The sequence below is a fragment of the Podarcis pityusensis genome (assembly GCF_964106645.2).
Source record: "Podarcis pityusensis genome assembly, chromosome: 11".
NCBI classification, from domain to species: Eukaryota; Metazoa; Chordata; class Lepidosauria; order Squamata; family Lacertidae; genus Podarcis; species Podarcis pityusensis.
The window spans coordinates 59472176-59499376 of record NC_138036.1 but is presented as its reverse complement, the minus strand read 5'-3'; the positions used below and the strand labels follow the sequence as shown (position 1 = coordinate 59499376).

At 42.3% G+C, this 27201-nt stretch overlaps 1 protein-coding gene across 2 annotated transcripts in view; it reads right to left on the bottom strand.

The window, feature by feature from the left end:
* The window catches only part of LOC308458189 (guanine nucleotide-binding protein G(q) subunit alpha), a 91612-nt gene extending 65210 nt beyond the window's left edge, over positions 1 to 26402 (bottom strand). Inside the window, exon 1 of one of the 2 annotated variants that reach the window (XM_080973027.1) lies at positions 26216 to 26402. In XM_080973027.1, coding sequence (XP_080829153.1) covers positions 26216 to 26351 — 136 coding nt within the window. In that variant the 5' untranslated portion in view covers positions 26352 to 26402. Of the gene's footprint in view, positions 1 to 23727; positions 23804 to 26215 lie in introns of those variants that run through there. The other variant, XM_080973028.1, reaches the window with a different exon arrangement.
* Positions 26403 to 27201: the final 799 nt, after the last annotated feature.

The window sequence follows — 27201 nt, the reverse complement described above, 5'->3', positions numbered from 1 at the left end:
TCATACCTCCCTAAATTTGAAAACCGACTAAAACCAAGATCTATTAAAATGCTTGGGTAAATCTGAAAGTTTTCGCCTAAGCCTTAGCAATGTTGGCACCAAAAGAATCTCTTTAGGGAGTGCATTCCATAACTAGATGCCACTCCTGAGAAGTTCCCCTCCTTTGTAGACGATCTTAGTAGGTCTGATGGAAGTAGCACATGGAAAAGGACCGCAACAGATTATCTTGAACTAGTAGAGTTAAGCTCTAACAGTTCTTACTGGAAAGCAATTTATAATGCAACTTAACGTAAGTAGGACAATGCGTATGACTGGCTTCAAATAAAGTACAGTACCAGCAAAATAGAAGTTGGCATACATTAATTGTGGGGAATGGGTGTATCTGAACATGCAATATGTCTGGCAATGAGCACTGCCTGGACAGGAGACCACCGAGGACCTACAGAGGTTTCTCAGAATACACTGGAAGTTTGCTACAAATATATAGCAGCTAGGAATCTTTACACTTAGAAATGGAAAGATGAAGAAGTTCCTACTAAAGAAGAATGGATAAGCAAAGTAATGGACTATGTTGAATCAGCAAAGCTAACAGCTTTAGTAAGATTCTCTTACTAAAGGGAAGCCCCTTTCAGACTATTTGAAGAACTATTACAACATGAAGAATCCACAAACAGGTTGAGTTATGAGCAACGGAAATAATTAGAGACTATTGTGCTCTGATTATGATAAAAAGAAGAGAGAAGATAGGATGCAGCAAAGAGGGGACTAAGGAAAACATCACGGAAAATGGGTTGGGAAGTCAAAAATAGAAAATAATATTTTTTTTTAGAATGTATTGGAATTTTATGTGTAATTTTTGGGGGGAATTTAATAAAAGTATTTTTTAAAAAGGAGGTTTGCTGCAAATATACTAACCAACTAAATTAAAGAGTTTCACACCTTTGAAGGATACCTCAGTGCTTCCGTCTTAGTGTACACAATGTTATTAAATACCCCTCTCTGCATTAAGAAACAAAATGTGAGGCCTTGAATTCCTAACACTAATAGTGAAAGCCATACAAATGAACACAGAGTTTGGACTCAAGCCACTAAACATGGAATAAAATCAGTCCCAACCAAAGATAGAGGCCAATGTAAGTTAATTTTGCATTAAATAGTGGAACTATTTATTGTTTGGGGGGGGGCACTTAAAACTGTCACATAAAACTGAACAGGATGCAGATGTTCTGGAGATTGGTTTGACATTCTCAGTCAGACCAGCAGAAGCCTGTTAAAATATATAACAGAGAAGCTCAAATCCACTTTGCTGGTGTGTATGAACTGGGAGGAACGCCATCAGAAAAAAATTCCAATAACAATGAAACGTTTTCCAATGCAAATTATCCTAATTCAACTATCCTTCCAACCAAATAAAATTAGCCTAATGCCCTATTTCCCCACAACCAAAAAAAGGAGGGGCTTAAATCACATAAAACAGTCCAATTCAAAATTTTATAGAAAACCTACTGCTTGTGGCCCACCAACGTGTTTCAAAACAGTAAAACAGGAGCAAATGCTAAAACTTTCTTCCTTCAGTTAAAGCACAACTAATCACTGCTGTGTGATCCTGAGCATGCAGTGCTAGATCAGACCAAGCAAGACTCCAGTAACTGACCAGAAGGGAAACTTAGCATCATGAAAGGCAAGAACAAGAATCTTTCCTATGAAGATTTAATATAATCCCCAGGCTCTGTGTAAAGTAACTTCAGGTAAGCACCAAATGTCATTCCTATTCCCTTGGGAAGGTTCAATTTAATACTTGGTGGGACACTGAAATTGCACAACATATCACTGTCACAGGTTCTTTCATAAGGCTCAGCTTACCTTCAGTAATAACTTTATTCCCCAAAGTGTGCCTTTTCCCACAATTCAGTTTCCATTTAGTTTGTATGATTTGAAGCAATCACTGAGGAACTGCATCCACAGCAATGCAATTTTAGAAAAAACTTCAGCGTTGTTCTAACATTTAAGCTTTTTCTTGTTCTCAGGACCTGCTTCCCCTAGAAGGCCTCACATTTTCCCATCACCTCTCCAAGCTTGACAATACTATCTCTAATGTGATATTAAACTAATCCATTGAGTTACCTGTTCAGGTGACCCAGGTTTACCTCTGACCCTTTGGGAGATATTCAACTAGCCTTTTACTCAATCAACTCACTGAAATAAATTAACCTGAGTTACTAATGTTCATTAATTTCAATGGGTTTACTTTGAGTAAAAGTTAGTTGAATACCACCCTATTGAAATCATAGATCCAAAATGTTACCATTAACATTCTACTGATTAATAAACAAACAAGATGCAGTTGTATCTTGAGCTCTAGATACTGCAGAGCAAAAACTTCCCAGCAAACCTGTGTCAGGCAACATTTACACAAAGAATGTAAAACTTTTTATAGCTATGAAAAGACACAAAATGAGAGAAGGCCGCATTTTTAATCTTTGCTATTCAAAACAAGAGCACACAGTTGAACAGAGCTGGGATATTTGTCAGGACTTGACCCTCAAATGGTGAGCTGAGTAATAAGGATTAATCCTGGATGTTACTTACTTTATATTTATTTATTACATTTATATCCTACCCTTCCTCCTAAAGAACCCAAGTTACACACACATATCCTGCCCCAAACATGTGGTCAGGAGGAAACTGAAGAGGCTACTTATGCTACTGAAGGAAGTCTCCTTCACCTACAGGTCAGAGTAACTCAAGCGATACTCCTGGACCTGATACAAACTTTTTGCCGATATGAGCAACTGTAATACCTTGTTGTTGTTGGCTGGAGTACCTTGGTCCTCAACATTGCAGGAGCTGCATCTGATAGCACTGCAAGGATACTGCAATGTTGGTGAACAACCCAACTTGAAAGCTTCATACATTCTTACGCTAGTGGTTCCGAATGAGGGGTCCGTGGACATCTGGGGGTCCACGGCCCCCTCCCTTGCCTCCCCCCAACTAAATTTTTGCTTTTTCATTGTAGTATCACAAATTTTATAGCTTGTTTTAGCGCTGCACGATTTTTTAATATATTGGCCAAAATCAGTTTTGAAATCAGACCGCGATAACGATTTTTGACCCGGTAATACACAGCAATATATCATTCCTCACGCAAGGGAGAGCAGGGCAGGCAATTTCAAGGCACCACCAATATTGCACAATGATCTTGGCCAATAACGCTGCTGATCTGAGCTGCCTTCCCTCATGCTAAAGCTGGTTGCAGCTACTTAAGAGATGCACATGTGCACCTGAGGCAAACCAAAGAAGGTATACAGAGTACTAAATACATCTCAGTTGCTTCTTTTTCTCCCAAAGATTCCAGGGGGCTAAAACCTTTGATAGCATCAGTGTGGATACGTGCTGCATATCTTCATAGGTACTGATTCATGTATCCATCACTGCAGGCAAGGTACAAAAATTATCTCAGTACACAGTCTCAGTACACAGGCTACCAAAATATCCTAGATGCTTCTCCCATCAATATGCAATTCCAGACAGAGTCCTGGAGTCCTGGTAATATCAAAACTGAAAGGCTACACTAGCTGCTTCATTGTTGTTTTTAAAAAACCTACTACATTAAAAATACAGAGAGAACTTTCAAGTTATACAGATTACACCTTAGATGTTCAGAACAAAAGCATGAAATGCCTAATGTTAGGAATTGTTGCCATGTGAGCAAATACGTAGCTGGTAATGAGGTCCTCCTCTGCAATAATTTTTAATTGTTATTGGGCATCCAATAACATCCTGATTTTTAAAGGCTAGCTGGTACTACTACAAAGAGGACTTTAACAACAACAAAAAAGAACCCTGCCACTGCTTGTTTGATTCAGGAAGAAACGCTAAAAGTTCAGAAAGAGTATACTGTATATATTTGTAATACAGCAGTATATACATAAGTGTATTACTAAATAATAAATGTTGGACTTGCTGCAAGCCAGAAAGCAGCTGGAAGATATTCTAGCTGCACATTTTTATTTTACAGGAACAATTATTTGGGGATGCAAAGCAACCCTTATCTTAATAAGCTCCCATTAACTATATATAATGGGAACATAAGAAACAGAAGAGGACATAAGAAACAGGAAGTAGGGAAGTAAGCCAGAAGTAGTTGATTGCTGATTCATTCATTCATTTAAATATATATAGAGAGAGAGAGAAGGGGAGAACAGATAGCTGACCATTCCACCTCTGCTACAAAACAGATGTCTCTTACAGAGGCAATATTAGATGGGTGGTGGGTTGACTGGACATTTTGTAGCCCCATAAAAAGTGTTGAAGCCACATGCTACAAATTACATATTGTAATTTTCATTTTTTTTAAAGGAAGTATTTTATTGGGTGCTCATTTTCATCCACTGACAGGGGAAGTATAATAAAAACACAACTGCACTTCTTTTCTTATTCAAATAATTCCTTTTCTTTCTTCTTCAAATCATCATCTTGATTCTCCAAACAGGAAAAAGAGATGGGAAGGAAGCTGTTTTCTTCAGTATTGACAAACATTGAAAACTGTGCACTGATTTACTCTGTTGTCTCTTGTTTACATTTCTGAAGATTACATTATATTACAATTCTGAATATGCCCTTCCAAGAACAAAATGTGCAAATAAACTGCTCTTTCATCTCGCTTTCCCCCTTGATCACACCTGCTGCTTCTTTCTGCTCCTAGAATGCCAACTGCTGCTTTTTACTGGCTAAGAATGGCAAGGCAGATAAATACACTGCATGCATGCTTACTGAGCAGGGAAAGCACAAACGGTAATGCAAGTGCAGAATTTAAAATAGCCACCTCTCGGCCTTGAAGCCTCCAGTCCCTGTGAGCAGCAGGTGAGTAACTAACCTAGTTGTCAGAGATCTCACACATTTCCACCCACTATGTCCTGCTGTGGAAACAGAATGGTGGCAAACAGCAATAACAGAATGAAGAGTAAGAAAGGCCTTAGAATATCTTGGGACTTGTAGTGATACAAAGGGCTTAGGGGCAGTCTCATGACAGCTACTCAGCTGGCAAGGTAGTGGGATTTCCCCTTGGAGCCTCTCTCTGGTTCATTTGTCTGCTCTCCCCGAGACCAGAGTGGTCCAGCACAGAGCAGCAGCACTTGGAGTGGCAGGAGCAGACCAGTAGCAGCACCAGATCAGACTCATCCTGATGATGACCAATTCCCAGTTTCTCAGCCCTGGTGCATCACTCTGGTGCCTCCTACTGTCTGTCTGCTCTTGACTGGCTTTCTGTTTTGCCATGGATCTTCCTGGATGGACTCTGGCTATAGTAAACCAAACCAAAGGACATTGGGTTGGGGCGGGTAGACGACTTAGCATTTGAGTGACGTTGGTCAATTAAATCACAGAGTCTTGGTATCCCCATTTGTAAAATGGGACAGATGTTTTCAGGATGCTTAATTCCTTGATCTGTAATCTGTTCACTTTCTTGAATCATCTGTCCTGCATGCAAGTTATTTTCTGCTATGTGAGCTTGTAGCAAATTTCTAGTTTGGAACATGGTGTGATCTGTGATGGCTCGATTGTCATGTATAAGCAGCATTAGCTAATGACAGACAGGGGACTAGTAAGCATATGTAATAGCTGTGCAATTTTGATACAGAGGGTTTTTTTTAGAATGAATGGCTTTAATAAAGACTAAAAAGAAAACCTCAATTTGAAAAACAAAAGGAAAAAGTCTAGTGAAAAATATTGCCTCCAGTGTTAAGTTTCAACCTGGGAACAAGCTTTGTGAGTGCACACTGAAGCCGCTTTTGCCCCTCTCTTTGTTGCATGAGCAATCAAATTGAAGCCCTCTAATTCAGAATTCACGAACATGGCACCCAGGGGCACAAATCTGCCTGCGGTGGTCTTCCCTGATGCTCACAGGGTCACCTGCCTGCCCTCGAAACTAGACTTGAAACTAGGTTGTTCCTGTGTGTTATGCTCATGGCAGTTTCTCCAGTTTGCAAGTGTGTCCATGGGCCCCAAAAGTTTGCCAACCGCTGTTCAAATTAACCAAAATTCACCATTTTGTGTGAACAGGGAAACCATGGTTACCAGTTTCAGAACAGGCTAGGATATTTTTTTAAGCAGAATTTGGATAGCCATCTGTCCTGGATGCTTCAGCTGAGATTCCTGCATTGCACAGGGTTGGACTAGATTACCACTGGGGTACCTTCCAACTCTATGATTCTATTACAGTCATACTTTGGATCCCAAATGCCTTGTGAGTCGAACGTTTTTCAGCTTCCGAGGTACCACTGTATTAAATAATGCTTTGAAGCTGGTGAAAATTCACAAAGGAGTTACAAGCCATATAATTAGGAAACATTTGTACAGAGCATGGGTTAAATATAAAAATTTATTGGAGACAAAAACACCACTTTGGCTTTCACCACTGGAAGCCACTGGTGAAGAACGAAACCATGATGGAAAATTGGGTAACTTATAGAAATTTGTTAAAAGAGGAAAGTGGAGAGTTTAAATTAAAAGAGTTTAAGGATTTATCAGGAATGTTAACAACATGGATACAATATCATCAGTTGAACAAAGTATTGAAAAAGGATATGAAATGGAGGTTTGGGGGACAAATATCTCAATTAGAGAAAGACCTGTTAGACTGTAATGTCTAAAATGTGTAAGATGTTATTGGAATGGGAGACAAAGGATGAACAAGTGAAATCTTCAATGATACATTGGGCAATAGATATTGGTCATAATATAGAAATGGAGGCATGGGAACAATTGTGGAATATGGACATAAAATTTACAGCATGATATGGTATAAGAGAAAATTATATGAAAATGTCATATACATGGCATTTAACACTTAGCAGGCTGGCAAAAATGTATCAATTAAAATCATGTGTTGGAAATGTAAGGAGAAAGAAGGTACTTTTTCCATATATGGTGGTCTTGCAATAAGGTTAAAGCTTACTGGGAAATGATATATACCGGTAATGAATTGAAAAAAATGTTTAAGATACCATTTGTAAAAAAACAACAACCCAGAAGCTTTTCTTCTGAGGATAATGGGATCAGAGCTACCTAAGCAATATAGAAACTTGTTTATGTGTACAACTACAGCTGCAAGAATGATACCCATTTGTAAGAACTTGGTTGTTTAGTCTAGCAGTGCCTAATCTTTGGAACTCCTTGCCTTTTGAGATCAAGCTGGCACCTTCACTATACTCTTTTTGGCATTTGCTAAATACATTCCTGGTTAGATAAGCCTACCCAGATGCTTAGAAAGTTGTGGTATTTTTTACCTGTTTTTGTATTTTAACTTTTGTATGTTTTAAAGTAAAGCTGTATTTTTCCCTTAAATTTGCTGTTTCGTTTTTTGGAAACCAATTTGAGGGTGTTTTTTTACTATCAAGTGGTGCATTAATTTCATGAAATAAGTATGAATCTATTTGGGTAAATAACAGTCTCATTAAGGCAAGCAATTGATTTGATTTTTATATACTGTAAACAGAATATAACAGCAGTGATCTTTGTGCCATAATAGTGGGACCAAATGGTCTCAGGACAATTTGTTAGCACCTGCACACTAGTCTCAATTGCTGGAAAATCCCCAACAGCTTAAACCTAGCATGCACATGCCAACTATAGTGTAGCGGTGGTGGTGTTTGTTTGAAAAGTAGCAAAGAAGTGAATAAAGACCACAGACGCTGCTTGACTGCCAAGTATCCACTTTGGAAGTCCACACATGGAGCCAAGACTGCCATTACGTATATGAATAAGCAGCAGAGGTTATTTGCCCAACTGCTTTACCAATATTCTAGCTAAATACTAGATGCCATAATTTATGGAGTTCAACCTCAAATGCAGTTTCTTTTCAAAGAAATGTCAGAGTACCAGGAAACATTCCAAGAATACAGTATGATGTGGCTGCTGTCAGTAGATCACTCCTTTAGGTTTGCCATTTTAAAATTATGAAGTCATATTGTAAGTATGTTAGAAAAAGAAAACTGTCCCAACAGATTAAAGCAGATTAAAAAGCTTCCATTGAATATGCAAAACAAGGTCTACGTGAAGCCCAACTAAAAAGCCCAAAGAATATGCAAATTGCTCAGCACAATGACTCCACACATTAACATATAACACTTATTTTTCAAAACAACAATGGTGTTTATTTCTTTATCAGTTACAAGTGGGATATCCACTATGCTCTATCTTGGATAATAGAGATCTAGCCTTCAGCCTGCTTTTGTAACTTCAAGGATGGATTACTGCAGTGCATTAACCTGAAGACAATTCAAAGACTGCAGCTGGGGCAGAAAGAATGCTGCTGTTACATGTTATACTGTTAGTGAAAGTATACTCAACCAGCACTAGAGAAACTGCACTGGCAATTCAAGGCCAAAGCAAGTGTTGAATTTTATTTTTAAAACACTTAAGGGCCTGCCTTCTGAGGAGATCACCTCTCCTTTTACAATCCACTCACTACTGCCAGTGAAGATTAGCAGATAATGAGGAGCAGGTCCTTTTCCACAACAACCTCAAGGCTGTGGAATGGGTTGCTGGAGGAGGCTTGCCAATGTACTTAGGAAGCTGTGCAGATCTTATCCAGGGAAACGTCTGGAGTCCGAGCTGCTAAGTAATCAAACAGTGCTTCTTGCTAACAGGCACCGGATTTTATTGCTACAGGCGGTAATAAAAATACACATGTTTATGATTGTTATGTATGCCATCTAGTCCAGTAGAGAAAGATGTGGTACCTGCAAAATAACTCTATATTTTATCATATATAAATACTTGGCTGGAATTATTTTTGAGGTATTATATTGAAATACTTTTCATTTACTTGGAAGCATGTGCTAGTGAAAAAATGGGGTTTATTTTCGAGTAGATATGCATAGAATTGGGTGTTAGATTCAGAGTATTTTTTTTGTACTATTTCTAAACTGCTCTGTTGATTGATAGTGCAACCAGGAAGTGGCACCCAGTTCCACTGTTGATGCGTAATCCAGAACTTCGGTTCAGTAAAGGGACACTCAGCCCTTGAAACATGAGGAAGGAAACTTTTATTGCTTCATAAATATGAAAAAGGCAGTCTGACACCCTTTTTATTCCAGATAACACAGAAACAAGAAAATGAGCAAATACAGTTAGAAATCTGAGCTGTTAAAAGAGAACTTCTAATTCAAAATCACTGGGGGGGGGGACCTGCACTTAAAAAAATTCCAAAGGGTGTCAGAGTTAAAGTTGGGGGTAATTTTCAATTATAAGATATTCAAAATGAAGAGAAAAATGTTAACATGTGCAGCAAATGTATTTGACAAAAAATAAAAGAATGTCTAACTATCAGGAGGATGCTTCAAAACTTAACAGAAGACCATTAAGAGCATGGGTAGCCAAACTAAGGCCCGGGGGACAGATCCGGCCCAATCGCCTTCTAAATCCAGCCCGTGGATGGTCTGGGAATCAGTGTGTTTTTACATGAGTAGAATGTGTCCTTTTATTTAAAATGCATCTCTGGGTTATTTGTGGGGCACAGGAATTCGTTCATTTCTTCCCCCCCCCCCCAAAAAATATATAGTCCGCCCCCCCCCAGGGTCTGAGGGACAGTGAACCTGCACCCTGCTGAAAAACTTTGCTGACCCCTGATAAGAACATGAAGTTCTTGAAATAAGTTGAGTACAGACATCTCTAGAGCACCAGACAAAATAAATAAATATATTGCATGTTGGACTGCTTTATGGTCCTGATCAAATGAACTTATTAAGATGGCTCACAGAAAACAAAAGATTCCACACAAGTATCAAGTCTAACGGCAGCTTCAGACATTACAATCAGTGCAGCCATCTCAATATTCAAATGTCTTGAACTTCCAGTCTGTGGCAAAAAGAACATGGACATGTAAGACTGGTTAAACACATTAGTGTGAGGGCTTGTGCATGTAGCAACATCAAAAGTCTCTCTAACGAGAAACAAACTGATCCATCATTTTTCCCCTAAAGCATTCCTGGACAATACTCTGGACAATATTCTTTGACATCCTAACATACTTAATATGGTACTGGGTGCAAATTTGTGTCACTTGTTTCTTCAGGGCTGAAGGACTATTTTAAATTGAAGGACAATGACATCCTTTTTTTCTTTTTCTTTTCTTCTACAAGCCAGGGACTTGGAATTTTTCCAAGGTTGCTTTTCGCACTCTCCCCAGTGCCAAGTCCTGGCAAATTGTATACAAGGTGCCCAAGTTTAGGAAAGCATCCATGGGATTACACGGAATGAAGTCAAGGCCAGCCCACCCATGAGGTGAGGTGAGTGCCTTTGCAACCAGTGGAAAAATGACACTGGTATCAACACCAATTTTCAGCAAGATCTTGAGAGATCTGAGAATACAAGAGATCTTGCAAGATTTTGGTAAAATCTCACTAGAAATCAGCACCAATCAGTGTTAGAAACCCAGATATATAAGTTAGGCCCCAAACGGCTCCTTAAACCAAGGTTAAGGTAAAGGTAAAGGTACCCCTGCCCGTACGGGCCAGTCGTGTCCGACTCTAGGGTTGTGCGCTCATCTCACTTAAGAGGCCGGGGGCCAGCGCTGTCCGGAGACACTTCCGGGTCACGTGGCCAGCGTGACAAAGCTGCATCTGGCGAGCCAGCACCAGCGCAGCACACGGAAACGCCGTTTACCTTCCTGCTATAAAGCGGTACCTATTTATCTACTTGCACTTAGGGGTGCTTTCAAACTGCTAGGTGGGCAGGAGCTGGGACCGAAAGACGGGAGCTCACCCCGCCGCGGGGGTTCGAACCGCCGACCATACGATCGACAAGTCCTAGGCACTGAGGTTTTACCGACAGCGCCACCCGCGTCCCCAAACCAAGGTTACAGCTGCCAAAACAGAGTGTCTAGTTGCCATTTTGGGGTAAGAGGGCCCTAAAGTCTTATTTTTCAAATGGTGGGCTGACTGTGAATGACTATCAGTTAAAAATCAGGCTAGTTCAGATGACAAACCTTGAGCTAGGTTAAGAACTTTGAGAATTTAAAGAAGAAAAGTCATTTGATCCCTGGACAGTCTACATATATATTGGCCTGTTTCTACCTCTCTTTCTTAATGGTGAGTGCTGTTGCTCAGGCTGCACAGAAAAAGCATTTTGGTTCCTGAAATTCATTCCAATTGTGCAGATAAAATATAACTGATAGAATTTTGCAGGATGTGTTGCTTGTGTGTGAAAAGAGTCCAGATCCAGTGATCCCCAGGCATGCACCTCCAGATGGTAGAAATGTCAGGAGCCATCCTGGCACCCAGGCATCTTCACTTGGTTGCAAATTTTGAACACTGGTGCTAATGCCAGCACCACGTTTATGGAGTTGCAGCAGAGCAGGGTGGTACTTCCCAGGTAAAGGTAAAAGGCAAAGACGCCTGGACAGTTAGGTCCAGTCGAATTTGACTATGGGGTATGGCAAGGAACACTGTGATGAGTGCCAGAACGCATGGAAACGCCATTTACCTTCCCACCACAGTGGTACCTATTTATGTACTTGTGGTGGTTTGCTTTGAAACTGCTAGGTTGGCAGGAACTGGAACAAAGCAATGGGAGCTCACCCCACTGCACAGATTCGAGCTGCAGTCCTTACAATCAGGAAGCGCAAGAGGATCAGTGGTTTAGACCACAGCACCACCCCCATCCCAGTACTTACAACATGCCGTCCCTGACTAAAGTGTAAATGGTGAAGTTGACTCACACCACTGAAGGAAATTAAATTGTTCTACTTGGGTGTCAGGATCCAATTTTGTATGTGATGTATACTGATCAAAATATTGTTTTCATTTTGTGATGGCATTGTTGGAAACAAGGGTAATCTGATGTAAGTAAATCTTAGGTGGCAACTAGGCCACTCTCCTTACTCCAACCTTGCAATCAGCAGTTCCACTCATCTTCCTGCACCACATCTGGCAACAGTGCAGCAGGTGCTGGTGTAACAGGGCTTACCTATTATGTTGCCAATGCCCTGGACACAGCTGTTGACCACTTTTTTGATGACCCACAGAAGCAAGTCTGTAAATACCCTCTTAATTATTTTGAACTATATCCCTCCTAATCTTAGAGCTGGTGCCTACAAATATACTGTTTGTGGTATTGTATTTTACTCCTTCTGTGTCCATGGCAACTGTCAACTTGTAGTGACTCATTTGCTATGAACAAAAGCCAAAACTTTGCAGGCTATCTCTCAGTCCGCAGAAGCTTGTGTCAGAGTACATTTCAGTTTCTACTTGCAGAATGTAAGATAGATAACTTGCTCAGCAGGAACACACAACCAAAATGGGTTTTCAAGAGAAGGGAGGGGAGCAGCTGCCGCAACTGCATATTACTCAGACTGACACTTGGGGTTTTTTTTTTAACAAAATCAGAGTGCTTAAGAGCCTGTTCAAGTAACCTTCTGAATCCACCTGTTAAGTTTCTAATGTGACTTTTATGTACAACGGATCTACGTATCTATACAGTTCCTCCTGTGACTGTCCCGCTTCAGAACAATGCAGGTGTCACAAACCTGAATCTCCTGCACATCAATTTTTTCCTGAAACTGGCCTGTGGTAATAGTACTTTTTGTCTCAACCACTTGGTTGTGTGATGATTTCCCCAAATCAATGGCTTATATCCAGGGCTTTTTTTCTGCTGGAACTCACCAGAACTCAGTTCCGGTGCCTCTCAAGTGGGCACTATTGCACTTATAAGAAGTGTTCATGGTGAGTTCTGGCACCTCTTTTTCTAGACAAATAGCACTGCTTGTTTTCAAACTAGCACTAGGTCTCATGTTCTGTTAGCACAATGATTGATGCTTGGTGCAAGGGAACTGCAATCCCTTTCCCGCCCTCACACTCCCCCTGCAATCTGTTCCAGGGGCTCCCCCAACCCTCCAGAGCAGACTTGGGGATTCTGCAACAGGTCGAGGGGCAAGCTCCACTACACAAGCATTGCATTGTGCTAATGGAACAAGGGTATTTGGTACCCCTAAATGCAGTCCCTCTACCACTAAGTTAACACTGATCTCACACAGAACACACACAACTCCTACAGCAAAGGGGCAGAACACGGCTGCATCCCATGTTAACATTTACAGGCTAAATATTGTGCTGCTGCATGTCAAACTTGTCAGGGACTAATTTTAGCAAAATTAGAATTCTGCTTTATAAGCCTGGCATTCGATAATACAATACAGATGCTAGCCATTTTATTGTTATGGTTCTGTATTTTGTTTTGTTTGTACAAAGTATACTGGCCACTGACCATAATAAAGAGATTGATGTAATCCTATTCATATTTACTCAGAAGTTGCAGAGTGTGAATATGATTACAACCTTAATATAAAAAATGCAAATACGGAAATTGGATCAGAACAGATGAACTACTTTACTTGCTGGAAAATTAGTCTTCTTAACCCCTACCTAGTTTTGCAAGGCTGCTTCAACAGTCATCCTCCCTCAATTTCCTAGTCACAAGATCCCAAATGAATATGGATAGATACTACAGCTTTTATGTCCCATGATCTCATACACAAGATCAATCACTGTTTGTGATTTTTTGACTCAAAAAAAATTACCGCACTGGATTTCAGTGGAAGGGGAAACCACTGCTACACAGGAATTTGAGCTCTCTGCTTTTGAAGTCTGCAAAATTGAACTTCCATGATTGTTAGCCAGATAAATTACTATGGGCACCACATTAAAAAGTTACGCTGCCTCATTAGATGTTCAAAACCACTGAAAAATCTTATTGTATCCGAGATGCATAAATTTAGGCCGGGTTGAGTAGCCAGTCATTCTTCCCAGTATCCTGTGGGGCTGTCTGCGCTCTATACCTTTACAGAACATTATTTCCCTCAAAGCTTTTGCTTACCCCTTACAGAGTTACAATTCCAAGCATTTCTTAACAAACTATAGTGCCCAGAATTCTTTGAGGAAAAGGAGGTGTCTCGAATGTGCTTTAAAGCAATAGTGTATACAGCATCTCAGCTTTCTTGCTTCTTATTGAACAGAAGCAAAGTCCATTTCTGTAGTATGTACCGCCAAGTGAGGGAATTATTCAAGGCCAGGGAGTAGTGGAAAGCACTTCTCTGAACCAAGATATTGATTCCGCATTACTGTACAATACACATATTGGTGCCATTTTGAAAGACGCACTCTTTGGCTTCTTGTGTTGCTAGAAGTTTTTTGGTTTTTTTTTAAAGATTACTCCTGTAGCTGAGTACACAGAAGGTTTTCAATGCTTGTCACGAATGCTAAATTTCTGGCCAACACTAACAGTCATTATTTGTGGACTCCTGACTAACAGAACTATTTCTAGTTAATAGATATGATAAACAGAGGTTGAATGCAAATCAGCAAGTCAAGCAAACCAAACAAATAAAGACACATGAATGAAAACCTGAAAGGCAGAAACCAAAGCCCAATAATTTATTTATAAAACTTGAGTCACTGTATCTACCCCTAAATGGGAAAAGTAGCATACAACACAAAACAATGTATTAACTTCAAAGGAGAGGTTTAAGAAATATATTTCAAAGTTTCCCCATTTGTTCCCACATCTCATAAAGACACTGCAAAAGCCAAACATTACCGCAGATCTCTCTAAAACAAAAGCACAATATTTTCCCCATCATGTGGAACATCTAAAAGAACTTTACCAAAAGAATTTGTTTTCTGACTCAGCTGTAATGAAATCCAATAGATTTCCAATTACAACAAAACCATTATCTGAATAATGCCAGGTTCTTGAATATTCCATTATCAGCACCGCCAGAAGATCTCCATTTCCACTACTTGACTTTATCATCTCCACATTAGCACCACTTCCAGTTCTCATGAAACAATTCCACTGAAAACAGCTTTTCATTTTTCAACAAACAAACCTAAATCTAAAGCTGCACATGGAAGTCTCTGCCAAAGGGAAATGTGGTTGAGTTAAAAGGAGTTGCGTATTTTGGGCATTTTTCAACCCCCACCCCAAGCTTGAGAGGTTAGAACAAAAACAAATCAAGGTATTATGGCATCCTTCCAACTTTTTGTGCTCAAATTCATTTTGGCCTTGTAAGTCAGTAGCCACCCTAAGGAAACCTTTTGTTTGACTTCCTGGCTGACACCCATTTACCCAGAAATGTGGGAATAGCTTTAAGTGTTCTATTCTTCTATTCTCACAGAATAAAAAAAGAAAATTGTGGCTGAGATTGCAAACTGGAGGCCTTAAGAGGTTCCCTATCCCCATGACAGAAATACCAACAAAGTAGATGGGGGAAAAGAGGAAAGAGCAGTTCCTAACTCACGTGCATATTTCTCACCCAATGTGCAGGCTATAGTCAGATAACCCCAGCCCCAGTCTGCCCCCTTTGCTGATTAGGTAAAATATACACACTATTTCTTTATGCAATACCACAGTAAAATAGCTTGCTTCACACTAAGCTACTGGCAAGCAGCTCAGACATACTGCAAAGCATGAGATGATGACCCATAGCCTACTAATGTACCCTATAGAGCATTCTGATGCTGTACTATATTTATTTGAAATTTAACATTGTTGAGTACACAGAAAAATGCCTGCCTTTTTACAATGCAACTTAAAACAGACATTGAAGTACAGAATATCAGTGAAACAGCATTCAGGTAAAATCATCAAAGGGTACAAGCTTCAAAACCATTCAAACTGACGCTTCATTTCTGTTCAAACTAACTAAAGATGTAGGGATTAACTGAGGAGGGGGTGAGCGATGTACTCCTTGGAGGAAAAGGTGGTATATAAGTGCAACAAATGAGCTCTTCTGCTTTCCTGCTTAAGAAAGCTAGAGGGGGCACCCATGTGGAGATGTCAGTCACCAACCCGGCACCCAGAGATCTCCATGTGGTTGCAACTGGACCTGCACCAGTCACAAAACGCACCTGACACCTGTAATTTCTAGCATGACTTATATATCTGAGTTTCTAACACTGTGTGCTATGCTTATAGACAACAATGCATCTACACAAATCATAACTGTTTCATTTTTCATGTCCAAATGAAATATGAAGGTTATGAAGGATAAGGGCAGGTAGTAGAGGCAAGTATGTGGTAGTGCACTGCAGAAATAACCTTTCCCCTGTGCAACTGCAAGGGCTAGGAGTGTTGCCCTTTTGTCCTCTACCAACAGATGAGGTTTCATTTCTGCCACTTTTCAGGCAGACCTCAGAAAGCGGTTTGTTCCCTAGCTCCCTCCATAGCTATGAGGTCTAGAAAATTCTCACCGAGATGAAAGCCTGGCCACACTGAATCGTGTACCAGGTTAAATTCCACCAAGGGAGACAGGAGAGAGCATAAGATCCTGTAGATCAAGCCACTGGTCTATATAGTGCAGCATACTGCTCTCACAGTGGCCAACCAGAGGCCTATGGGAAGTCCTCAAGAAGATCCCAGGAACCATGAACTCACTCACGTTCTATTATAATGGCAATGGTGCCCACCTGAGAGGTGCAGGAAAAGAGTTCCTGTGAGTTTCAGCTGAAAAAAAGCCCTGCATATTCCAAAAGGTGTTATTAAGGCGCCAAAGAATTGCCTCTTTAAAAAGGAAGATGGGTGTAAGATGGAACCAGATAGAGGGCCTTCTCGGCGGTAGCACCCTCCCTGTGGAACACCCTCCTGTCAGATGTCAAGGAGATAAAGAATGACACAACTTTTAGAAGACATCTGAAGCCAGCCCTGTATCAGGAAGTTTTTAAGATTTGGTGTTTTCTTATGTTTTTATATTCTGCTGGAAGCTGCCCAGAATGGCTGCGGCAACCCAGTCAGATGGGCAGGGTACAAATAAATGTTGTTGTTGCTGCTGCTGCTGCTGTCGTTGTCATCGTCATCATCAATCTGCCCACAACAGTTTAAGAGTCCACTCATGTTTTACCACTGTGATTAGCACACAGAAGTAATATACTATTTTCAATGCATGTTGTCATATTTTACTACATCAATCAGCAATTTAGTCACACTCATTTTATTACTCTTACTACTATTATTATTTACATGTGTATACTCAAGCACATGCTGCAAAAAAACATGGGAATTTAGTATCAAATGCAAAGGAACCATGAAGGTATGTGTGTATTTATTTATTACATTTATATCCCAACCTTCCTCCCAAAGGAGCCCAGAGAGACAGTGAGCAGCTATCCCATAAAACGGTTTACTAAACCTGCAAAGACTAACCTCCAAACTACTGACTTTTCCAAATATTAAGCATGTAATTGCCTGAAAACCTAAGCTTTATGTGATTTAAATTTAATGTCCAGTGGATATTTGCCATTCACTTTTTTTCACGATGAAAGCACCTTAATGTAATGCTTAAATAGCTCCTGCCTTTAATAGGAAATTATAAATGCTATGTTTATAGCAAGAATACCAAGGTGATAGAGTGTAGAATATAAAAAAATAAAATCTTTGTTATGTTAAAGGTATTTGTTTAAAGTGTACTCTTTTCAAAATAAAACTGAGCAGCATGATAAAATTCTTATTAAAATGAAATAAATCTCAGTGGCAAATATTAGGTGATGCTTGCTCACCGCCATGGCATCGAAGTATATAGTTTCTGCCGCTTTTTTATGTCTGTTTGTTCTTTTAAATCAGAACTCTGTTAGTCTGAATATAACAGGGATTTCTCTCTCTCTGGTTCAGAGTCCTAAAGCCTAATATAGTCAGGAGTGAAGTATGGCCCTGAAGGCAGATTCTGAGCTAGAAACAAAATCTTATTTGTATCTTGGGAATCTCTGGTTGTTTTAAGTGACAGTAGCTTTCTAACGTTTATTTCAGGAAAAAAAGAGTATCTGTATACAAAAATTTCCAACAAAAACACCCCACAGACACCATTTTAAGACACTTAGTGAGGCCTGACACACATATTGCTTGAAAGTTCAGAGCTCACAGAAATTTTATGATCACAGAAAAATTGCACCATGGCCAATGCCCCTACTCCAACAAACAGCAAGTTCCCCCCAATTCATAAATTACCATCATAGGAGGAGAAAGAAGGGGGGGGGGGCTTTTCTTATCCTTAATTTAATTTCTGCTGCTTCATGTTCTGTTCACATTCCCTAACGTGCCTTTTAACTTCACAGCAATTCCTTCACCTCAACTTTTAATGTGAAAAGTTCCATTTTCTTTCGTCTGTTGATGAGGTCAAGAAAGATGGATGGATTAATACTGCTGTGATAACATTGCTTTCATTCATTCATATAAACCATGCCTGCAGTGTTCAAATTAGCCAGGCGCCATGAACATTTTGCACCTGGCTATTGACCATTTGCAACCAAGCGAAGATGCCTGGGTGCCAGGATGGCTCCTGATATTTCCACCATCTGGAGGATCACTGGATCTGGACTCTTTTCATACACAAGCAACACATCCTGCAGAATTCTATGTTATATTTTATCTGCACAATTGGAATGAATTTCAGGAACCAAAATGCTTTTTCTGTGCAGCCTGAGCAACAGCACTCACCATTAAGAAAGAGAGGTAGAAACAGGCCAATATATATGTAGACTGTCCAGGGATTAAATGACTTTTCTTCTTTAAATTCTCAAGCTCAAGGTTGTCATCTGAACTAGCCTGATTTCTAACTGATAATCACAGTCAGCCCACCATTTGAAAAATAAGACTTTAGGGCCCTCTTACCCCAAAATGGCAACTAGACACTCTGTTTTGGCAGCTGTAACCTTGGTTTAAGGAGCCATTTGGGGCCTAGCTTATATATCTGGGTTTCTAGCACTGCATGTCTGTTCCCAACAGTCAGCAAGAAGGGAAAGTTGTGAGGAAAAGAGATGAGAGCACTAGCCATGAAGGATCTCACAATTGCTACACAATGTTAGGGTATTCAGTTGTGGAGATATAATGGCAGTTTTCTGTGCAGAAACCCGAAATGAAAGAAGTTATTTCCAAATCTATTATATTCCCACATATAAACTGCTATACAATTTAGCAGCTCCCAGTTAGTCACCCCAAATGATTTTATACTTCTAAAGTGTGCCACTATTTCCTGTATACAGTGGTACCTCCGGTTATGAACTTAATCCGTTCTGGAGGTCCGTTCGTAACCAGAAACCGCTCCTAACATGAGGCGCGCTTCCGCTAATGGCGCCTCCCGTTGCTGTTGCGCCACTGGAGCGGGACTCCGCTCACATCCCGGGGAAAAGTTCGCAACAAGGGGCATCTATACTTCCGGGTTAGCGGAGCGCGTAACCCAAAGAATTCGTAAGGGGGACAGTGCGCAACACGAAGTACCACTGTATAAAGCAATGCAATGATTAGGGCCAGAAAGATGTGGCTTATGTGAAAAGTGCTAATCTACTAATCAACTGTGCCTTGACATTTACCACAGACATTCATATCTTAGGCAAATTCTGAAGAGTGACCCAGTTCAGGTCATACCTGACATGGTGATCCAGCTGCCAAATGAGTTTTTCACCCAGAGGCAAAATGTCTAAACTACCCAAAGTATCTAACAACAACAACCCAAGCACCATGAAACCTATGTGCAATTCTCATGTATTTCCACGTTGATTGCATGTAAATTCCTTGCATACTGTGCTTCCCAACTTGTATCTCTGGCTACCAAAAGCTCAGCTGCACCTATCCAAATCATAAAATGAAAATGTAAACCAAACAGCAGTTTGGCTGAAATGCTGTAGAATTGAAACTGCCAAGTTATGACACTTACCATAATTACTGTCCAATTTTTCTAACTTTTTTCCTCTTAAACTAAGTTTTACTTAGAGCAGACCTATTGCAATTGTTGGGCCTAATTTATGGCCGTGTTCATTAATTTCAGTGGGTCTATACTCTGAGTAAAACTTAAATGAATGCCACCCTATGCAACTATAGCTGCTGGTTTTAAAGGCCAAATTCCACACATACTATAGGAACAGGCAAGAAATCTAGTTTCTACATAGAAGAGAATATATATCCTTCAGTTGGATAAATATCCGAAGAGAAATAGAAATTAGGACTAAGTGGCAAAGACATTCCTATTTCACTACCACAATCATTTACGAAGTATTTTGTACATGAGAGGAGCTGCACTGGATCAGACCAAAGGTCCCTGTAGTCCAGCATCCTGTTTCCCACAGTGACCAGACGCCTAAGGGAAGCTTACAAGCAAAGCACAAAGGCAACTGGTGGAAATACAGCTAATTTGACATAGTATGGTGCTATTAAATTCAAAGAGGCCAATCAAAACTTTCTAGCTCAAACAGTGATAAAGGAAATTAGTGTATCCCAATGATACTAGTGTTTTCAACTGAAGAATTCTCTTCTGCAAATTCTCAGTAATGGAACTATGACCCCCTACTCCTATTTTAATCTAATGTTTATTATGGGGAGGGGGAAACCCTGCTGAGAATGTTATTGTTCAAAATTTACCAGCTATTAACAACTCCGGAAGATACAGAAGGCAATTTGTTTAAGGAAATATGGGAGTAAATGTAGACAATAACAATTACAGAATTGTGTTTGACCATCAGTATGCACTAAAAGGCTCTGAATATCTTCCTTTTAGATCAGGTAAGAGAGAACCATTACAAGATGATGTTTCAGTACATTCTAGCACTTAACAGAAGCATTACGCATTGGAAATATACACAGTATTTGTTGGAATTCTCTTCTCTTCTAGACACTGATTTGACTTACCATATTTTTTGCTCTATAAGACGCACTTTTTCCCTCCTAAAAAGTAAGGGGAAATGTGTGTGCGTCTTATGGAGCGAATGCAGACTGCACAGCTATCCCAGAAGCCAGAACAGCAAGAGGGATTGCTGCTTTCACTGCACAGTGATCCCTCTTGCTGTTCTGGCTTCTGGGATTCAGGATATTTTTTTTCTTGTTTTCCTCCTCCAAAAACTAGGTGTGTCTTGTAGTCTGGTGTGTCTTATAGAGCGAAAAATACGTTAGTTACAGTCATACCTCGGGTTGAAGTAGCTTCGGGATGAATATTTTTGGGTTGCGCTCTGCGGTGACCCAGAAGTAGCGGAGCATGTTACTTCCAGGTTTTGCCGCTCACGCATGCGCAGACACTCAAAATGACATCATGCGCAGAAGCGGCGAAACGCGACCTGCACAGTCGCGTCTTATGTTTACTTCAGGATGCGAACGGGGCTCCGGAACGGATCCTGTTTGTATCCAGAGGTACCACTGTATTTGGATAAAATAATTTAGACGGTTTACCACAAACTAACTTTGAACCCAATAACAGCAGCATATACCACATTTTTCTGTGTATTAGACAAGGGTTTTTTGACTCAAAAATCGTGTCAAAAAACTGGCATTGTCCAATACACAGATAGTGGTATGGGGGGGAGGGACAAGCAGCGCACCTGCCAGCCAGCCAGTTGGCGGGAGAGCAACTTCCCCCGATGCCGCTGCGTGTGGGAAATGATCTAGGGAGTTTTCCTTCCCACAGCTACGTGAGGGGAGAAGCTCAACTTTGGGCCACCTCCCCTCATTTTCTTAAAATTGATTTCTCAAAGATAGGGGGTTCTTATACATGGGGGGGCGGCGTCTTAAAGATGGGAAAATACAGTAAATTAGCTACCAAGAAATGGTGGCGTGCACTGGCCCTTTGTAAAGAGAATAGCTGGTTCTGCTTGAATTAGAGGACCACATTCCCTTCTATTTTGTGATAACCCATTAGTTATTATTTTTGAATGGTTATGTCATTATTTGCCTAGAATATGGGTGGGGCTGGGGCTGAGATTTATGCATTCATTACGATGTCTCTTAACATTTTCCCTATAATTTGAGAAGATATGGAGACTGGAAGAAAAGTTTTTAAATGACAGTATATGAGAGACTATGAGAAACAGATCCCTTTTATTATTTTCATGAAGGCAAATTACAATTTGAATATAACATGCACAAGACTTGCTATACAATATGAAAAACTGTACAACATCTAATATTTGCAGAATGATAATCCAGAGAGAGAGAAATGTCATTGCAGTGAAAATTGAGCCTGTCAACATCTAATGTTAGTCATTTGATGCTTAAAAGAAAGAGCTCAGTTTTGTGATTTTTCCTTGCCTAGCCATCAGAAAGCAATTTTTACTTCTTGCAAATCACCAAGCAAATGGCTATTATGTAGAATTTGCAACCTTATAACAACAAACTCAGTTTGTTTGCAAGACATACACCACACATAGGATATTGGTGGCCTTCCATCCAGGCTCTTGCATCCATACTAGCTTCACCACCAGGTCTCCCAGACCATTGTTCTGAGGTGCCTGATCTCCAAGACATACGGTAATTCCTTAAACATCCAATCACTTTCTGAAATATGAAGTACTTCATTTCAAATCATCTTTCCATAATGTATTGCAAAATCTGCCTCTTATAGATTACTGAAACACATTATATATGGGGCTGCCTCTGCAGACAGTTTGGAAACTTCAGCTGGTACAGAATTCAGTGGTCAAGTTTCTCACTGGGACAAGACACTTTGAGCATATAATGCCTATCCCAGCCCGATTGCACTGGCTGCCAATTAGTTTCTGGTTTTGATTTATAAAGCCTTAAATGACTCAGGACCACAATACTTCAAGGACCACCTCTACCCACATGAACCAACCCCAAACCAATGATCATCATCTGCCAGGGACTAATAGGGCTCTGAAGTGTGTGTGTGTAGGAAACAAGGAGCCGGGAGAGTGACTCAGAAGAGAGGGTTGGCAATTTATGGGGTTTGGTGCCACCTGCAAAGCCAGGGCAGGAGTAGGAGGAAGGATCAGGGCAGTCCGGGATGGAGGGTGGCACAAGGGTGTAGCCAAAGGGGAGCAGGGAAGGGCAACTACCCCTCCCAATCAATAAAAATCAATAAAAATACATAGCAAACTGAGGTTCCCCCCAACAAAAATCCTGGCTGTGCCCATGGGGCAGCATACAGGATGTGGCGGAGGAGAAAGAGTGTGCTATGTGCCAGCCAGATGGTGGAGATGTCAGCTGCCATCCTGGCACCCAAGCATCTTCACTGGGACGCAAGTAGCTGATAGTCAGGTGCAAAATGCGCCTACTAAGCTCCAGCACTGCTCCTTTGCGAAAGGTCCGGAGGGCAGCAACACAAGAATGTGCCTTTTCCGCAGTGGCTCCTCACTTGTGGAATGCTCTCCCCAGGGAGGCTTTCCTGACACCTTTGTTACATACCTTGAGGTGCCAGGCAAAAGGATTCCTCTTGTCCCAGGACTTCTATGGCGTTTTAAACTATGACAGGGGTGTTGGAGTGTTGTTACTGTTTATTACTATGGCAATAATTGTTTGTGTTTTAGATTGTAATCCGCCCTGTGATCCTCAGATGAAGGGAAGCATAGAAATTTAATAAATAAACCGTAACAGAAAATATTAGAAGCATTTAAAGATATACCACTGATATAGATATATTTTTTAAAAGATGGAACTGGCAATAAAACAGCTTTACAAGCCAAAGGTTTCTGACGAAATGCAGTAAGCAAAAGACATCACTGTATTTTGAGCTAATTCTTCAATACCAAACACATTTACTTGGAGCTGGAGGTAAGCCCAATGCGTTCATTCCCAGGTATGAATGCTTCTGATCAGTCTGACACCTCAATCCTAAAAATATTTACTTAAATGTAAGTAAGTCTCATTGTTTCTGAATGGCAAATTCAGTTGTATCAAAATATTACTGAAAGTTTGCAGATGCCGCAAAAATCAATCCAGCAAGAAAAAGTTATTTCTCACCTCTTTGATGGCTTATTGTCTTAACTTTCACCGAAAGGGCAATCAATCTAGAGAGGTCCATTTGTCTTTGAATGAATGCCTTGCACAATGCTAAATCTACTTGCTAGTCATAGATAAACATCATAGTCATAGATTTCAACTACATTTGTGAAATCACCAGTTTGCTAACAATGGTCTAAATATACTAAGCCCTGCAGTAGATCAATTCATTTCAGGAAAGCTTGTTTAGAGAGTGTAGTGCTCAGCAAGAGCATCTCTTAGTTAGACATGAGTAAGAAAGAGGAAAACGAATGTTTTCAAAGAATTTTGCAGTATATTCTCACTGTAGGACATCTACTTTTTCATATAATTTTTTTCCTTACGCTGGGCAAACCATGCAAGTTTTCAGATAAACCATACTACTACTACAAACTCCCATTTTAAACTAGCACAGCACTGCTATATACATAATGTGGGAACCAAAAAATCCTAATGTTCACCAACACTGAAATACAAACAACAGTATTTATATATTGAACCACCTATTATCATTAACTGTGTAAGCAAATCATTACAAAGATCTGATCGTGCTTTCTATCACAAAGAGCATATACATGGGTTAATTTATTTGCATATGTAAACCACATGTTTGTAGTGTCCTAGATCTCAAAATCCACACTTTTCAAAATCTACATTTCCTCCAGTTTCAGGTCATGCCTAACTTCATCTAGGATTGCAGTCTTGATAATGCATGAAATGGGAAATAAACATATCCCTAAGGCAGACTATATGATATGTAAGTCAAATATAGCAACAACGTGCTATAAATGTTTCACTCAGTCTCCTTACAACAGCACACCCACCCACATTATTTTCTAATCCACCTCCCATGAAGCACTGAATAATAACCCAATTACATGGAGGTCAAAAAGTAAGGGTCCTTTTCTTTTCAGAACTATGTTCTTCTCCACATTCACCAGCACACAACAGACATTAGATGAGAACAAAATGGATACGTGTACATGGCTATGCAATCACTGACTATAAAGTTTATTGTTTTCCTAATTGCGAATCAATTTTACTGAATCTTGAAACAAGCTGCATCCTAGATTCAATTGCTCCTTCTATGTATACTGCAGAGAAGGGCTTCAATAAAGCAATAATCCATTCATGCTTTTCACACATGGTAGCCAGTTTTATAACACCACGCCTTCTCAACTAACAGTGCTGCTGCAGTCCCACAAAACCTGAACAGTCCAGATTTTCACAGTCATGAAGCAGGACAGATATTGTGTGAATAGTTTCATTTATACTGCCCTGGAGTCTTCTGAGGAAGAGCGCTGTGACAAGAGGGTGCAAGCCCCTCCATACCTGCCCAAAGAGGACAACTTGCAAGGCAAAGGCTGTTCAGAAATGTTTTAAATCAAACATCCCCGTTCAAACTTTGCCTCCTAAATCATTCTAATTCATCTCGCTTTAAGCGCATTTGGTGTCAAGCCAGCAGGTCCACAGGGAAAGCCAGCCATTCACAGGCACACCAGGTGCGGGTGGATGCAGAGCCAGGCAATTAAAGCCAACCCACCATCCGAGGGCGGGCCCCTTTCCTTAAGAGCAAAAGGCAAAACCAGGGGCAGGCAGGGAGAGGGGAGTCGCTCCACGTCCCCAAGGCGGAGGGCGCTCCCCCCAATGCAGATGTTAAGCCCCGTCAACATCCATCCTGGAAGGCAACTCCTCCCGCGCACCTCCTCGTTTTCCTCCAGCTTTGTTGACAGGTTCCTTCCCTCGCCGCCTCCCCCCCCCCCCAAAACACGCATTTGCCATCCATCTCAGTCGCCGTCTCTTTCCCGCTCCCCCCATTCTTCTTCCCCCCGCACCCCCGCTTTCCTTTCGCCCACTCCACACGAAGCCAGCCCCCCCCCCCGGAATCCAGAGGTAGCCATTCGCCCCGCTACACGCGTCTGATTTGCACAGGGAGAGAGGGACAGACGTGCATGTGGAAGGTGGCAAAGGGGCGCCGCTCGCCTTTCCTCCATGATCAACGCCCCCCCCCCCATGAGCATCATCGATGGACGCTCGCAAAGCGCCCGTTGGGAAAGGGAAGGAGGAAGGGGGAGGGAACTCGAGTTTGGCTTGTCTCCTTCTCTTCCCCCCCCCCCCCCGCCTCTTGCACACACCTTCCCCACCACCAGGATCTGATTTCGTACAGCAGCAGCAGCAACGGGCTGCTTTACCACACAACGGTACAGAACAATAAATCCACATATATGCGGCAGCAGCAGCAGCAGCAGCAGCGACCCCCCCTTGCGGCGCGCTCCCGCGCCTCCGACACACACCCCAAAGTGGGGGGCATTTCCTCTCCGGCTCCGCGCAGATCGCCGATCTGCAGGCAGAGACGCCGCCATCCGCCGCTGTGTGGGAGGAAAAGGCAATGGAGGAGGCGCGGGGGGGGGGGCAGGGGGGCAGCAGCCGCCCCGCGATGGGGCGAAGGGCGCCGTCGGGCCAGACTTACCCAGCAGCAGCAGCTTGAGCTCCCGGCGGGCGTCCCGCTTGTCCCGCTTGAGCTGCCTCTCGATCTCGTCGTTGATCCGGCGCGCTTCCTTGGCTTCCTCGCTCAGGCAGCACGCCATGATGGACTCCAGAGTCATTCTTCCCAACTGGTTGAGGCGCAGCCCCCGCCCCCACCCCCAAAACACGCGCCGCGCCCCCCGACACACAAAGCCGCCGCCGCCGACGCAGGGAGAAAGCCCAGCTGCCGCTCCCGAGCTGCGAGCCCCCCCGCCTGCGCCGCCGCCGCCTCCGCGCCTCACTCCCGGGAAGAGCAGAGCGAGGCGAGCCCAACACGCGGAGACGCGCGCTCACACGCAGCCACCACGCGCCCCCCGCCTCTCCGGCCGTCGGCGAGCACAGCCTTCCTCGCCGCCGCCCCCCGACGCCGCCTCCGGGCACACGCGCGGCTCCCCACTCCGCCTCCTCGCCCGATCATGCACCAAACAGGGGCAACAGCCAGCCGGGCAGGCAGAAAGGGAAAGACCGTCGCGGGGAAGCAGCCCCCTCCTTGTCCTCCCGCCGCCCCCGCCCCCTCTAAGCTGCCTCACCCCGACGTGCCCTCCCCGCCTGCGGCTGGCCCAGCGAAGCGCCCACCCCGCCTCCCCTCGCCCCCGCCCGCCCGCGCCCAGAAGCCGCCCGAGGTTGTCCGCGCGGGGCGGGGTCGGCAAGGGCCTCCGGGGCTCCGAAGCTCCTCGCCGCGAGGCTCCCTCCCCGCTCCCTGCGCGGCCCAGGGCGGCTTTGGCCGCTGGTCGGGCCCGGGAGGAGCGGCTCTTCCTTTCTCGGCGCCGCCTTCCCCTGGCTGTAAGAAAAGGGGGGTGGGCGCGGGAGGGAGGGTAAGAGGGCTGCCCGCCCGAGGTGTGTCGCCAGCCGGACTCGGGCGGCTCGGCTCCCCGGGCGTGGCGAGGCAGAAATATGGCGGACCTTTTCTCTCGCTCGCTGCTCTGCGCG